Below are 13470 nucleotides of genomic sequence, written 5' to 3' on the forward strand. Positions count from 1 at the left end.
ATCATGCCACTCCCTTCTGGCCTGCAGAGTTTCTGCTGAAAAATCTGCCGATAACCTTAGTGGAGTTCCATTGTATGTTACTTGTTTCTTTTCCCTAGCTGCTTTCAAGATTTTCTCTGTCTTTAATTTTGGTCAGTTTCATTAATATGTGTCTTGGTGTATTCCTCCTTGGGTTTATTTTATATGGTACTTGTTGTGCTTCCTGGATTTGAGTGAGTGGTTCCTTTCCCATGTGAGGGAAGTTTTCGGCTATTATCTCTTGGAATATTTTTTCTGTCCCCTTCTCTCTTCTCCTTCTGGCACCCCTATAATAAGGATATTAGTGCGTTTAACGTTGTCCCGGAGTTCTCTAAGACTCTCTTCATTTGCTTTCAATCTTTTTTCTCTTTTCTGTTCCACATCCATAATTTCCACTAATCTGTCCTCCACCTCGCGTATTCGTTCTTCTGCCTCCTGTATTCTGCTGTTAGCTGCTTCTAGTGATTTTTTTTATTTCAGTTATTGTATTTTGCATCTCTTCTTGTTTAAGTTTTATATCTTGTATCTCTTTGGTCAGTGTTTCCTGTAAGTTATCCATCTTTGCTTCCAGTTTATTTCCAATGTCTTGCATCATCTTTAGCATCAACAATCTAAAGTCTTTTTCCTGGATGCTGAGAATCTTCTCATTGCTTAGCTGATTTTCTGGGGTTTTTTCTTTCTCCCTCATCCAAGTTATAGTTCTGTCTTTTCATTTTTATAGGTTTTTGATGTGGTGACCTTTTGATAGATAATAGAGTTGTAACCTCTCTTACTTCTGGTGTCTGTCCCCCTTGTGGCTGAAGTCTGTATGGGGGCTTGTTGTAGGCTTCCTGATGGGAGGGGCTGATGCCTGCCCACTGGTAGGTGGAGCTGATTCTAATCCCTCTTGTGGGTGGGGCTTAGTCTCTGGATGGGATTGGAGGCAGCTGTGTGCCTGAGGGGTCTTTAGGTAGTCTGTTTACTGAGGGACGGGGCTGTGATCCCACGTGGATTGTTGTTTGCCCTGGGGCTACTCAGTGCTAACTGACGGGTGGGGCCAGATTTTCCCAAAATGGCCACCTCCAGAGAAAGGCACACTGCTGAATATTCCCAGAGCTTTGCTTTCAATGTCTGTCCCTCACAACAAGCCACATTCACCCCTGTTTTCCCAGGGTGTCCTCCGAGAACTGCAGTCAGGTTTCACCCAGATTCCTATGGAGACCTCGCTCTGCCCTGGTATCCAGTGCATGTGAAAGTCCATGTGTGCCTTTTAAGAATGGGGTCTCCGTTTCCCCCAGTCCTGTGGAGCTCCTGCACACAAGCCCTGCTGGCCTTCAATGCCAGATGCTCCAGGGGCTCTTTCTCCCGGTGTCAGATCCCCGCAGGTGAGGGTTTGATGTGAGGCTCAGAACTCTCACTCCTGTAGGTGAGTCTCTGTGAACCAGTTAGTTTTCAGTCTGTGGAGCTTCCCACCCTGGAGGTATGGGGTTGTTTATATCGTGAAATCACCCCTCCTAACTCTTGATGTGGCCTCCTCTTTTTCTTCTGGAGTAGGGTATCTTTTTTAAGGTTTCTGGTCCATTTGGGTGGAGATTGCTCAGCCTTTAGTTGTGAATTTTGTTGTTTTTAGGATAGAAGTTGAGCTCCAGTCCTTCTATTCTGCTATCTTAATCCTCTCGCCTATATTGCAATTTTGAAAGATAGTTTGGGAGTTCCTGTCGTGGCACAGTGGTTAACGAATCCGACTAGGAACCATGAGGTTGTGGGTTCGATCCCTGGCCTTGCTCAGTGGGTTGGAGATCTGGCGTTGCTGTGAGCTGTGGTGTAGGTTGCAGACGCGGCTTGGATCCTGAGTTGCTGTTGCTGTGGCTCTGGCGTAGGCCGGTGGCTACAGCTCTGATTGGACCCCTAGCCTGGGAACTCCATATGCCGCGAGAGCAGCCTAATAAATGGCAAAAAAGACAAAAAAAGAAAATAGTTTGATAGCTATATTTCAGTATAATTGTCTATTGTAGACTTAGGTATTATATGTATTATAAACATTCTTCTGAGAAAGGGGTCTATAGACATCACCAGACTGCCAAAGGAATCCACAGGACAGAATTAACCCTTGGTCTAGAGTCTTGATTAGATTGGGTTAAACATTTTTGGTGAGAATACATCATAGGTAATGATGTTTGTTTCATATTGTCATTTCATGAATCACATAATGTCAAGTTGTTTTACTATTATGAATGATGCCAAATTTGATGGCTTAGTTAATTAAGGTAGTGACAGCTAGATCTTTCCATTTTAAAGATTCATCTTTGGAGTTCTCATTGTGGCTCCCAGTATAGTGTCTGTGAGATGTAGGTTTGATCCCTGGCCTCACTCAGTAGGTTAAATATCCACTGTTGCCACAAGCTGTGGTGTAGGTCACAGCTTGGGCAGCTGCAGCTCTGATTCGACCTCTAGCCCAGGAACTTCTGTATGCTGCAGGTATAGCCATAAAATGAAAATATATATTTTCCCCTTTGTGTTGTGAAGTAATCTGTTTGGTAATACTTTGGCACTTAGTGAATTTTCTGTTTTTGAACAACCTTACATGTGATGGCTTTAGCATACATTAATGATTTTTGCTTAAATCAGTTTTTGCATTGGGGTTTACAAAGTGTTGATTTTCTATGTCAGTCATTTCTTCTCATTTACTGGCATTCTTCTGTAAAGAAATTTCCTTTCCCTCCCCCACCCTCCCCCCCTTTCTCATCCTCCTCTAAGTATCATTCTAGATTCGTTATTTTTAATATATATATTTATTAAAATATACTTGATTTATAATGTGCCAATTACCTTTGTTATTTTTTGTTTGTTCAATATGTTACACTCAATTAGGGTTTTTTGTTGTTTTTTCTTTTTAGTACTCAACTTGTCCTGAATATGGCCAGTGGGAGCCCCTTTAACTTGGTCCTTGGTCATTTTGACAAATCTGCTGGTCTTAGAGCATTTCCTTATTTTTGACATAAGAGTTCTCATGAGTGACTTGTGCTTTCTATCCTCCAGGTTTCTTTAAAGAACCATGATTTCCTTGTAGGGAATGGTATTTAGAAACCAGGGTCTGAGCACTTGCTGTGCTCATTGCTTTTGCAGTGATACTTCGTCTAGACCTTTTACATAGAAGCTTTTAAGTAATGTTTGAACTTAAAAAGATATTTGAGCTATGGCAAGGAAAATTAAATGTTTCTGACGTACTCATCCTTGCAAATTCTTTGTTTTGGAATTAATAAGTCTGTTTATTCCTTTTTTCATGAACCCAGACCCACACTTTTATCTATTTACTCAAGAATAATTAGTAGCTGTCTTAATTAATATTCCTCTCTTCTTGTATGTTCTACATACCACCCATTTCATTCATCTATAAAATATCTACTGTGTACTATCTGTGTGCCAAGAACTATGTTAGGCATGTAGAATACATCAGAAAATGGAAGGAGCAAGAAGTTGAGTGACCGTTGCCATGCAGTGGAAATGAATCTGACTAGTGTCCATGAGGACGTGTGTTCAGTCCCTGGCTTTGCTCAGTGGGTTGGGGATCTGCTGTTGCTGTTGGCTGTTATGTGGGTCACAGACATGGCTTAGATTCTGTGTTGCTGTGGCTGTGCCATAGGCCGGCAGCTGTAACTCTCATTCACCTCCTAGACTGGAAACTTCCATATGCCACAGGTATGGGCCTGGAAAGAAAAAAAAAAAAAAAATTGAAAGTCTAGTAGGGAAAGTTTATGTGAAAACCAAAATTTTAGTGTGATATGGGCAAAAACAGAAATACATAAACTGTGACTAAGTGTAAGAAACTCAAGGAGGTCTCAAGAGAAAATAATATTTGAGTATGGTATTGATGTAATTATGGAAAACTACCATGTGAAGAAGGGTAGATCTATTTATAGTTCCTTACTTTTGGTGACCATTGATTAAATGCCCAATTTATATACAGATGATAGTTGCAAGTGGAAGGATTAGAAATCAGGGGTTGCCTGCATTTGTGCCAAAAGCTTTTCTTTTCCTGTATTATGTGTTTTATGTTGGCTTTATTTTTGCTAAAATTTGGGGGGGGGGTAGACAAACTAGACAAACCATTCCTTGCTTAGACCAAAACTTCCTTACTAAGTTAATTCATTATTTCTGTTCTTTAACCTTTCACTGAAAGATTATTTCTCTGCTGAAACTGGTTTAGAGGCCGTGTAGATTTGCTATATTTGTTTATATGTCCATCCTTTGTGAATAAATTCATTATATTTTATTACCAATGATTGTACTTACCATCATGTTTTATTGCCAGTGATTGTAGCATACTTATTTTATGGTTATTAATACAAAGTTTGGTACTTACCATGGGGAGATCATCTTTTTTTTTTTTTTTTTGTCTTTTGTCTTTTTTGTTGTTGCTATTTCTTGGGCCGCTCCCGCGGCATATGGAGGTTCCCAGGCTAGGGATTGAATCGGAGCTGTAGCCACCGGCCTACACCAGAGCCACAGCAACGCGGGATCCGAGCCGCGTCTGCAACCTACACCACAGCTCACGGCAATGCCAGATCGTTAACCCACTGAGCAAGGGCAGGGACCGAACCCGCAACCTCATGGTTCTTAGTCGGATTCATTAACCACTGCGCCACGACGAGAACTCCAGATCATCTTAATAAACACAGGATGGTGAGAGAGTCAGATGGTTAGAAATTAGGTTTCATCCATGTAGCAGTACCCTAATTATACATAATCCCTTTATAGCTAGAGATTATCCTTCTTTTGATAAGAATTAGGAGGAGTGTAGGAGAAAACAGAAAACTTGTATGTTTCCCAATTGAGAATCTTTTAAGGAATAAATATCTTTATTTCTCCACCCAGATACAGAGGTAATTTATAGGAGTCTAGAAATGTTTTTCCATGAATCCCCACCTCCCCAAGTATTTCTAGCTTCTTAAGATGGCAATTAGGATTTCTTTTTGCTATGAAAAATAACATGGTAAATAGAGTACATTGAAATGGTAGTGCGCTGTTGTTGGAATCAATATTTAATTTATCTGACATCAAACAATGAGTGTTCAACAAAAATATATTTTTCATAGCCCGCCTCTTTAAGTATCAAAATGTGTTTGTTTTAGCTATTTCATTTGATGAAATTAAAAAAAATTAAAAACACTTAGAGTTGTCTTTACTAAACACTTAATGTTCAGGATCTGTGTTATCAATGTTTCCTACCCTTTAGATATTTCTTCTCTCTCAAATATGCAAACACTTGTGCACAGAAACAACTGTACATTTAATGTCTTAATGTGTATGGTTTTAAGTTCAGCAAAGCCAGTGATGCCTTTCAAACAAGGCCCTGATTAATTTTCCCAGATTTTTTCATCATAGTACTCTTTTTGCCCCCAAAGCTCTAAGGCTCCTCTAATGTCTTTGTGTGTGTGTAAATATGATTTATTTGTCAGTATTTTCGTTGGCATTTTGTCAGCAAACATTTCATTCTTGTGTGGGTCATTTTCCCCCAAGTCTTAGGATTATTCCAGGTCCCTTAACTTGGGTCATGCTGTTGTTTGCTTTCTGTTCAGCACTTTGAAGAAGTTATTTATCTTTGTTCATTTTCTTAGCAACTTGTTTATTATGGTCCCAGTGAATGGTGTAATTGAGTGTTTCCTTTGCATTAGGAGGACTGAAACAAGTATGCAAGGAGGTCTGGGAAATATAATTTTTAGCTTTCTACCAAACTAGAGAGGAGTTAGAGTGGATTACCTTTTTGTCACCAGTCCTAGCTTTTTAACTCTGCTTTTTGCTTCTTACTCTTATTTTTCTATTCACCAGATTTCCTAAATTGGTTTTTTTTTAACTTGTTAAACCACACGTGTCTTTGTAAACCACCTGATCCTTCTGGGCCTTGCTATACTTATCTCTAGTATGAGGGCGGGGGTATCTTAGACTAGGTCATCTCTCAGTTCCTTTTCAACTATAAGCTTCTGTTTATATTCATTTATTTATTCATTCATTAAAAATATTAATTTAATGCCCGCTATTTGGTAGATATGATCAGCAATGTAGGATTTTCTACCCTCCAATAGTAAAAGAATACATGTTCTTCATTATCCAGGTTATGTACTGCTTCATTTGTAAACCTGATGTTGTAGCCCATATTATGTTTTCTTGCCCCGCAAATTCTTTAAAGACTTATTTAAAAATGTAGAAATAGATTTATATGTGTTTTGTTTAGGGTGTTGATTGTTTTGATTCCTTAAAGTAAGCACAAGTACTTTGAAGAATGATACCACTCATAATTATTTAATATAGTGACAGTCACATAGTAATTATAATTGTAATGAAAACTAATATTTATGAACACTAACTTTGAGGTGTGTGTTGTTTTAAATGCTTTGCACATATCCATTCCTTTAATTCTTACAAAGTATTTATGAGATGGGATCTTTTTTTTGTCTCCATTTTCACAGATGAGGTAAAGTACACAAAGGTTAAGTAAATTTCCTCAAGGTTATATTGCTGGTAAGTGAAGCTGAATATGAGCCCAAACAGTAAGATTTCAAAAACCCAAGCACTTACCCATTTTGCTATAATGTGTAATTATTATACACTTACTAAATGAGTGGAATATTGTTATTTTTAATATATATTGGTTTCATTTTGGTTAATATTTGCACTTTGGATAAAAGACTAAATAAAGATATTTCACTCTGAAGAGAATACTTTTTAAACAAGAGCAAATAACTTTCTTAGTAAGTTAGGTATAATGACTCTCAAAATTAATAGTGAGTACCCAAATTGTGTACTTGTACTTTGAGGAATTTTGAATAATTTATCTGTTTTTGAAAGAAAATTTGTGACATGCATAATACTTATAGATGAATTTTGATTTGTATTAAGTGTCTTAATTATTGTTTGTTGTTCATTTTCAGCTGAGTGGCGATTTTATGCAATGGCTTCAAGCCACAGTTCTTCACCAGTGCCTCAAGGAAGCAGCAGTGATGTTTTCTTTAAAAAAGAGGTAGATCCGACAAAACACATTCGACCTGTGCAGTCACTGCCAGATGTGTGTCCCAAGGAACCCACAGGTAATACCTTTTTTATTTGAGGAATTGTATTGAGGATTTGTTTTATCTTTAAATGAATAGTCAGATTTCATAACCTTTCTCAAAAGAGTAAACATTATGATCTAAAAACTAAAGACATACAATTTGGAAGTGAGTTGATTAGGAAATTGGTGTATAGTTCTTTTCATACATTTTCACAAAAGAAGTCACTTATATAAACTGAAAAAAGACTTTTGAAAATGAGGGTACACATTGAAGTCTCTTTAGTTAAATATAGTACAGTCAGTTCCTCATTATTTGCAGATTCTATATTTGCAAATTTGCCTATTCCCTAAAACTTATTTGTAACTCCCAAATCAATACTTGTGGCACTTTTGTGGTCATTTGCAGACATGCACAGAGGAGTGAAAACTTTGAATCATCTGATGCAAACTTTGCTACCTCAGGTTGAGCAAAGTGACACTCTGCCTTCTTGTTTCAGTATTCATGCTATAAACACATGTCCCTTTAGTGGTCTATTTATTACCACATTTTTTGTATTTTTATTGGTGATTTTGTTGTTCAAAATAGTTCCCAAATGTAGTGCTGAAGTGCTTTCTAGTTCCTTAAGCACAAGAAGCCTGTATTATATTTTATGAAAAAATACATATGTTATAAAAGCTTTATTCAGGTTTGAGTTGTAGTGGTGTTAGCCATGAGTTTGGTGGTACCAGGTGAATGATATATACTACATAAGCTGTCTTTAAATGGAAACACACATACAAAAGATTATGTATTGATTGGTTGCTGAAAGTTCCAGAGATTGGCAGGAGCCTAACCATGTATTTCCCTAGGAGCAAAGGTTTAGTATTGGCTTATTAAGTGTCATAATGACTTTACAGAACAAAACTTTTGAAAAGTAAGAACTGACCGTATATTTTTCTTTTCTTTGTGGTTAAAGTCACAGCAGTATTTTGGTTATCTAATTAGAAGCTGAAAAAAATGATATTGGAACTAGGAGTGTCTGCCATAATGTAATAGAAAAAAGGTCCACCTGTGGTGGGAGGTGACGGGGGCAGGGGAGGCACTGAAGTTTTGAAGGATAGATTATATAAAATAGAAGGTAGAGTTTTGATGTTGAAAAGGTAGAGAATTATACATTAAGGAAAGGAATTAATGACTTTCTTCTCCTAACCTGCATCTATGGCCCTCAAATTTGGCATATCCTTTGTCTTGTACATGTTTTTCCTTCCCTTGGCAATTGATGCTAAAAACTGAGATTATTTAATAAGATTGATTTTTATTAAAATATTTGCTATATAAGGAAGAGTTTAGTTGCTTTGTATAATCTAAACTTTTTATTTTTCTAGGATGTGTTTTCAAACATAGAGCTTACTTTACAGAGTTCTCTTGTTTACTTTTTACAGGTGATTCAAATAGTTTATGTGTTGCCCCATCTCTAGTTACAGATCAACATAGATGGACTGTATATCATTCCAAAGTAAATCTCCCAGCAGCATTAAATGATCCTAGATTAGCAAAAAGAGAGTCTGACTTCTTCACAAAAACATGGGGATTGGACTTTGTGGACATTGAAGTCATACCTTCATTCTACCTCCCACAGATCAGCAAGGAACATTTTACAGTATATCAGCAGGAAATCTCTCAGGTAATACCTAGTCTTGAAATTAGTTATAGTCAGGTCAAAAGTAAAAGAAATACTTTGATTTTTTTTTTTTTGTAGATTTTTGACCAATAATCTTTGATAAGCCTATGGTATTCATTTCTGTTCAGACACATTCTACTGTCCTAGATTGTATTTAATTCTTTGCTTAGATATATGCAAATATATTTCTTTTACAGTAGCGATTTTTCAGAATGACGCATTTCTTATAGTGCTGAGATTCAACATGAAACTCACCCTACCTACCAAGGAGAAAATGGTTCTGTTAAGTCTATAAAGCCCAGATCATTTGTGAGGTTTTAGAAATAAGCATGGAATTCTTTCTCTGTCTCTAATACACCACAATTTAATAGAGCATCCGAGCTCTAGCAGATAGTCTTTATATCTCTAGACAGAATATGTTGCTCTTAACTTGGTTCTCAGAGCAGGAACTGAGTGCAGTGCTGACTTTGAGATGGCTTGTTATTCATTTTTATAAAGTGACTTATCAATGTAATCTAGTTACCATTTCAATCTTTTTTAAAAGAATAATCATTAAAATGTTACAGGGATTAAAAGTATTTTTGAGAATTCATATGTATAACATGATATTATTCTCAGGTACAACATATCGATTCAGTATTTGTATATATCCTGAAATGATCATCACAATAAATCTAGTTAATATCCATCACCATATGTAGTTACAAAAAAGTTATTTTCTTGTGTTGAGGATTTTAAGATCTACTCTCTCAGCAACTTTCAGATGTTCAGTATAGGAGTTTCCACCGTGGTGCAGTGGATTAGTGATGTGACTTGTCTCTGTGGGGGGCGCAGGTTTGATCTGTGGCCCTGCCTAGTGGGTTAAGGATTTGGCATTGTTATAACTGTGGCATAGGTTGCAACTTTGGCTCAGATTTGATCCCTGGCCTGGGAACTTCCATATGCTGTGGGGGTGGCTGGAAAAGAAAAAAATGTTCAATACAATATTATTAACTATAGCTATCATGCTTTACATTACATCCCCATGACTTATTTTATAATTGGAAGTTTTTATATGGGAAATTTGTTTATATTTTTATTATTTCTTTTTATACTTCTTACATTAAGAAGCCTAATTGTATTTAGCTGGTTTTATTTCACTTAATTAGTTTGTTCTTTTTATTATTTGGAAATAGGCTGATTATGGCTATATTATTGTCATTAATACCATACAGTATCTGGTTTGTTTTTAGTACTACCTAGTATTTTTGAACAAAACCTGTAAATATTATTTCCTTTTGTATATGTATATTGCCATATACTGTCCAGAGTTTTTGTGTTCTAAGTGATCGTATCTAGCTAGATATTGTTAAGTATATGAGCTTTGATATGCCTTCTTTTTGATGGTTTCCAATCTCATACCTCATAACCTACGGTTTAGCTTTTCTGTTTGTTTATTTGTTTATTTATTTATTTGCTTTTCAGGGCTGCACCTGTGGCATATGGAACTTCCCAGGCTAGTGGTTGAATTGGAGCTACTTTGTTGGCCTATGTCATCAGCCACAGCCATGCAGCATCCAAGCCACGTCTACAAACTACACCACAGCTTGTGGCATTGCCGGATCCTTAACCTACCGAGTGAGGCCAAGGATTGAACCCACCTCCTCATGGATACTAATTGGGTTTGTTACTACCTGTAATGGGAATTCCTGTTTATCGGTCAAATATTTATTGAGTGGCATCTATGTGCCAGGCACTGTTCTAAACAGTATGGATACAGCAGAGACTAAAACAAACATCAAATCCCTCCATTATAAAGCTTACATTTCTAGCAGGAGTTATATGCAATAAACCCTAAAACAACCACTAATATAACAAAATAAAGAATTGACGCAGTGGATTAGTGATCTGGCTTGTCTCTGTCAGGAAGTCAATGGAAGAGATATCATGGAATGAAAAAATTCTCAACCCAAACAAAGACAGAAAAATAGTAAAAAAAGGGAATTCCTGTCATGGCTCAGTGGAAACAAATCTGACTAGTATCCATAAGGATGTGGGTTTGATCCCTGTCTTAGCTCAGTGGGTTGGCGATCTGACATTGCTATGAGCCGTGGTGTAGGTCGCAGACGCAGCTTGGATACTGTGTTGCTGTGGCTTGTGGTGTAGGCCAGTGGCTGCTGCTCTGATTCGACCCCTAGCCCGAGAACTTCCGTATGCCATGAGTGCTGCCCTAAAAAGCAAAAAAAAAAAAAAAAAAAAAAAAAGTAAAAAGGGAGTAAAAAATAGATAAGACAAAAAGAAAATAAACGTCAGAGTATAGACTGAAACCTAACCCTCTTGGAGTTCCCCTCATGCCTCAGTGGAAATGAATCTGATTAGTATCCATGAGGACACAGGCTTGATCCCTGACCTCGCTCAGTGGGTTGAGGATCTGGCATTGCCGTGAGCTGTGGTGTAGGTCGCAGATGCGACTCCAATCTGACATTCTGTGGCTGTGGCGTAGGCCAGCAACTATAGCTCCAATTCGATCCCTAGCTTGGAAACTTCCATATGCCATGGATGTGGCCCTAAAAAGACAACCCCACAAAAAAAACCCTGACCCTCTCAATAATCTGCTAAGTGTAAATGTTTAAGCATCTCAATTAAAAGACAGAGATTGTGAGACTGGATGAAAAAGCAAAACCCAACTGTATATTGCCTATAAGAAATGTACTTTAAATACGAAGACAAAAAACATTTGAAAGTAAAAGGATGGGAAAGGCTTAAAACCCGTTGAAAGAAAGCTGGAGTAGATTTCAGACTATTACCATTACTGTTACAAAGACTATTAGATAAAGGTTATTTTATGATGATTAAGGTGTCGGTTAATCAGGAGAGTGTAATAATTCTAAACATTTATGCTCCTACTAACAGAGTTTCAAAATACATGAAGCAAAAACTTGGTACTTAATGGGGGAAGTAGACAAATTCACAATTATGGTTGGAGATTTTTCAGTACTTGTCTCTCAATAAATGATACAAGAAGCAAATAGAAAATCAGTAAGGATATAGTAAGCTTGAACAACATGATCAACCAACTTAACTTGAAAGAACACATTTAAAGAACATTCCACGTGATACAGAAGCATACATTTTCTTTTCAGGTGTTCATGGAACATTGATCAAGACAAACCATGATCTGGGCTTTAAAACAAATGTTAATACATTTAGAAGGCTTCAGGTCATACAAATAATATCCTCTGACCACAATATAATTAAATTAGAAATTAATAACAGAAAGGTGTGTGGAAAATCCATAAATATTTGGAAGCTAAAACTTACACTGCTAAATAAAATGTGAGTCAAAGAGTTAAGGGAAATTAGAAAGTAGTTTGAACTGAATGGAAATGAAAACGCAACATATCAGGATTTGCGGGGTGCTGCTCAAGAATTTTATAGTGGTAAGTGCATATATTAAAAAAGAGTGGTCTCAAATCAGTGACGTCCAATCAGCTTACCTTAACAAAAAAAGGGGAACAAATTTAAACCAGAATAAGAAGGAGAAAGAAATAAACATCTAAGTCAAAATCAGTGAAATAGAAAATACAGAAAATTAGTGAAACCCAAAAGTTACTCTTTAAGAAGATAATAAAATTGGAGTCCCCGTCGTGGCGCAGTGGTTAACGAATCTGACTAGGAACTATGAGCTTGCGTGTTTGATCCCTGGCCTTGCTTAGTGGGTTAAGGATCCGGTGTTGCCATGAGCTGTGGTGTAGGGTGCAGACGTGGTTCGGATCCTGCATTGCTATGGCTCTGGCTAGGCTGTTGGCTACAGCTCCGATTAGACCTCTAGCCTGGGAACCTCCATATGCCTCGGGTGCGGCCCTAGAAAAAAAAAAAGAAGAAGATAATAAAATTGACAAACCTTTAGGAGTACTGATTAGGAAAGAAAGGGAGAAGACACAAATTATGAATAATGAGAATGAGAAGACGCTTCCTTGTGGTGCAGCAGATTAAGGATTCACTGTTGCTGCATCTGTGGCACAAGTTGCAGCTGTGGCGCAGGTTTGATCTGTGACCTGAGAACTTCTGCATACTGCAAGTGCAGACAAAAAAAAAAAAAAAAGAAAGAAAAAAAAAGAAATTTGATCATAATGTATCTGGAAAATTAAGAGCATTCTTGAAACAAAAGGAAAAATAGGAAATCCCAGCAAAGAAACAGAAGTTTTAAAGAGAGAACCAAGTGGAAAATTTACAACTGACAAATATAATAATCAAAATTTAAAACTCTTAAATGGCAAAATGGAGATTATAGGAAGAAGACTAGGCAAACTTGAAAATAGATCAATAGAAATGACCTTAACCAAGATTAAAATGATTTTTTAAAGAAAAATGAACAGAACTTCAGGGAGCTGTGTGGGAAAAAAATAAAAGATCTGACATTCATGTCACTGGACTCTTGGAAGAAGAGGGAAAAGAGTATAGGGGTAAACAACAGATGAAGAAATAATGACTGAAAACTTTCAAGCTTGGTGAAAAATCTAGATTCAACTAGATAAATTCAGGAGTTCCCGTTTTGGTGTAGTGGAAACGAATCCGACTAGGAACCATGAGGTTGCGTGTTCGATCCCTGGCCTCGCTCAGTAGGTTAAGGACCCGGCATTGCCATGAGCTGTGGTGTAGGTTGCAGACATGGCTTGGATCTGTTGTTGCTGTGGCTGTGGGGTAGGCTGGCAGCTATAGTTCCGATTATACCCCTAACTTGGGAACCTCCACATGCCGCAGGTGTATCCCTAAAAAGCAAAA

The 13470-nt window shown here is 37.3% G+C and overlaps 1 protein-coding gene across 5 annotated transcripts in view; it reads left to right on the plus strand.

Moving 5' to 3' along the window:
* The window catches only part of VPS54 (VPS54 subunit of GARP complex), a 116388-nt gene that overhangs the window by 19761 nt on the left and 83157 nt on the right, over positions 1-13470 (plus strand). For 2 of the 5 annotated variants that reach the window (XM_047781944.1, XM_047781943.1), the window contains exons 2-3: positions 6927-7082; positions 8468-8709. In XM_047781944.1, coding sequence (XP_047637900.1) covers positions 6947-7082; positions 8468-8709 — 378 coding nt within the window. In that variant the 5' untranslated portion in view covers positions 6927-6946. Of the gene's footprint in view, positions 1-6926; positions 7083-8467; positions 8710-13470 lie in introns of those variants that run through there. The other 3 variants (XM_047781942.1, XM_047781945.1, XM_047781946.1) reach the window with 3 other exon arrangements.

Source organism: Phacochoerus africanus, chromosome 5 (genome assembly GCF_016906955.1).
Source record: "Phacochoerus africanus isolate WHEZ1 chromosome 5, ROS_Pafr_v1, whole genome shotgun sequence".
Classification (NCBI taxonomy): Eukaryota; Metazoa; Chordata; class Mammalia; order Artiodactyla; family Suidae; genus Phacochoerus; species Phacochoerus africanus.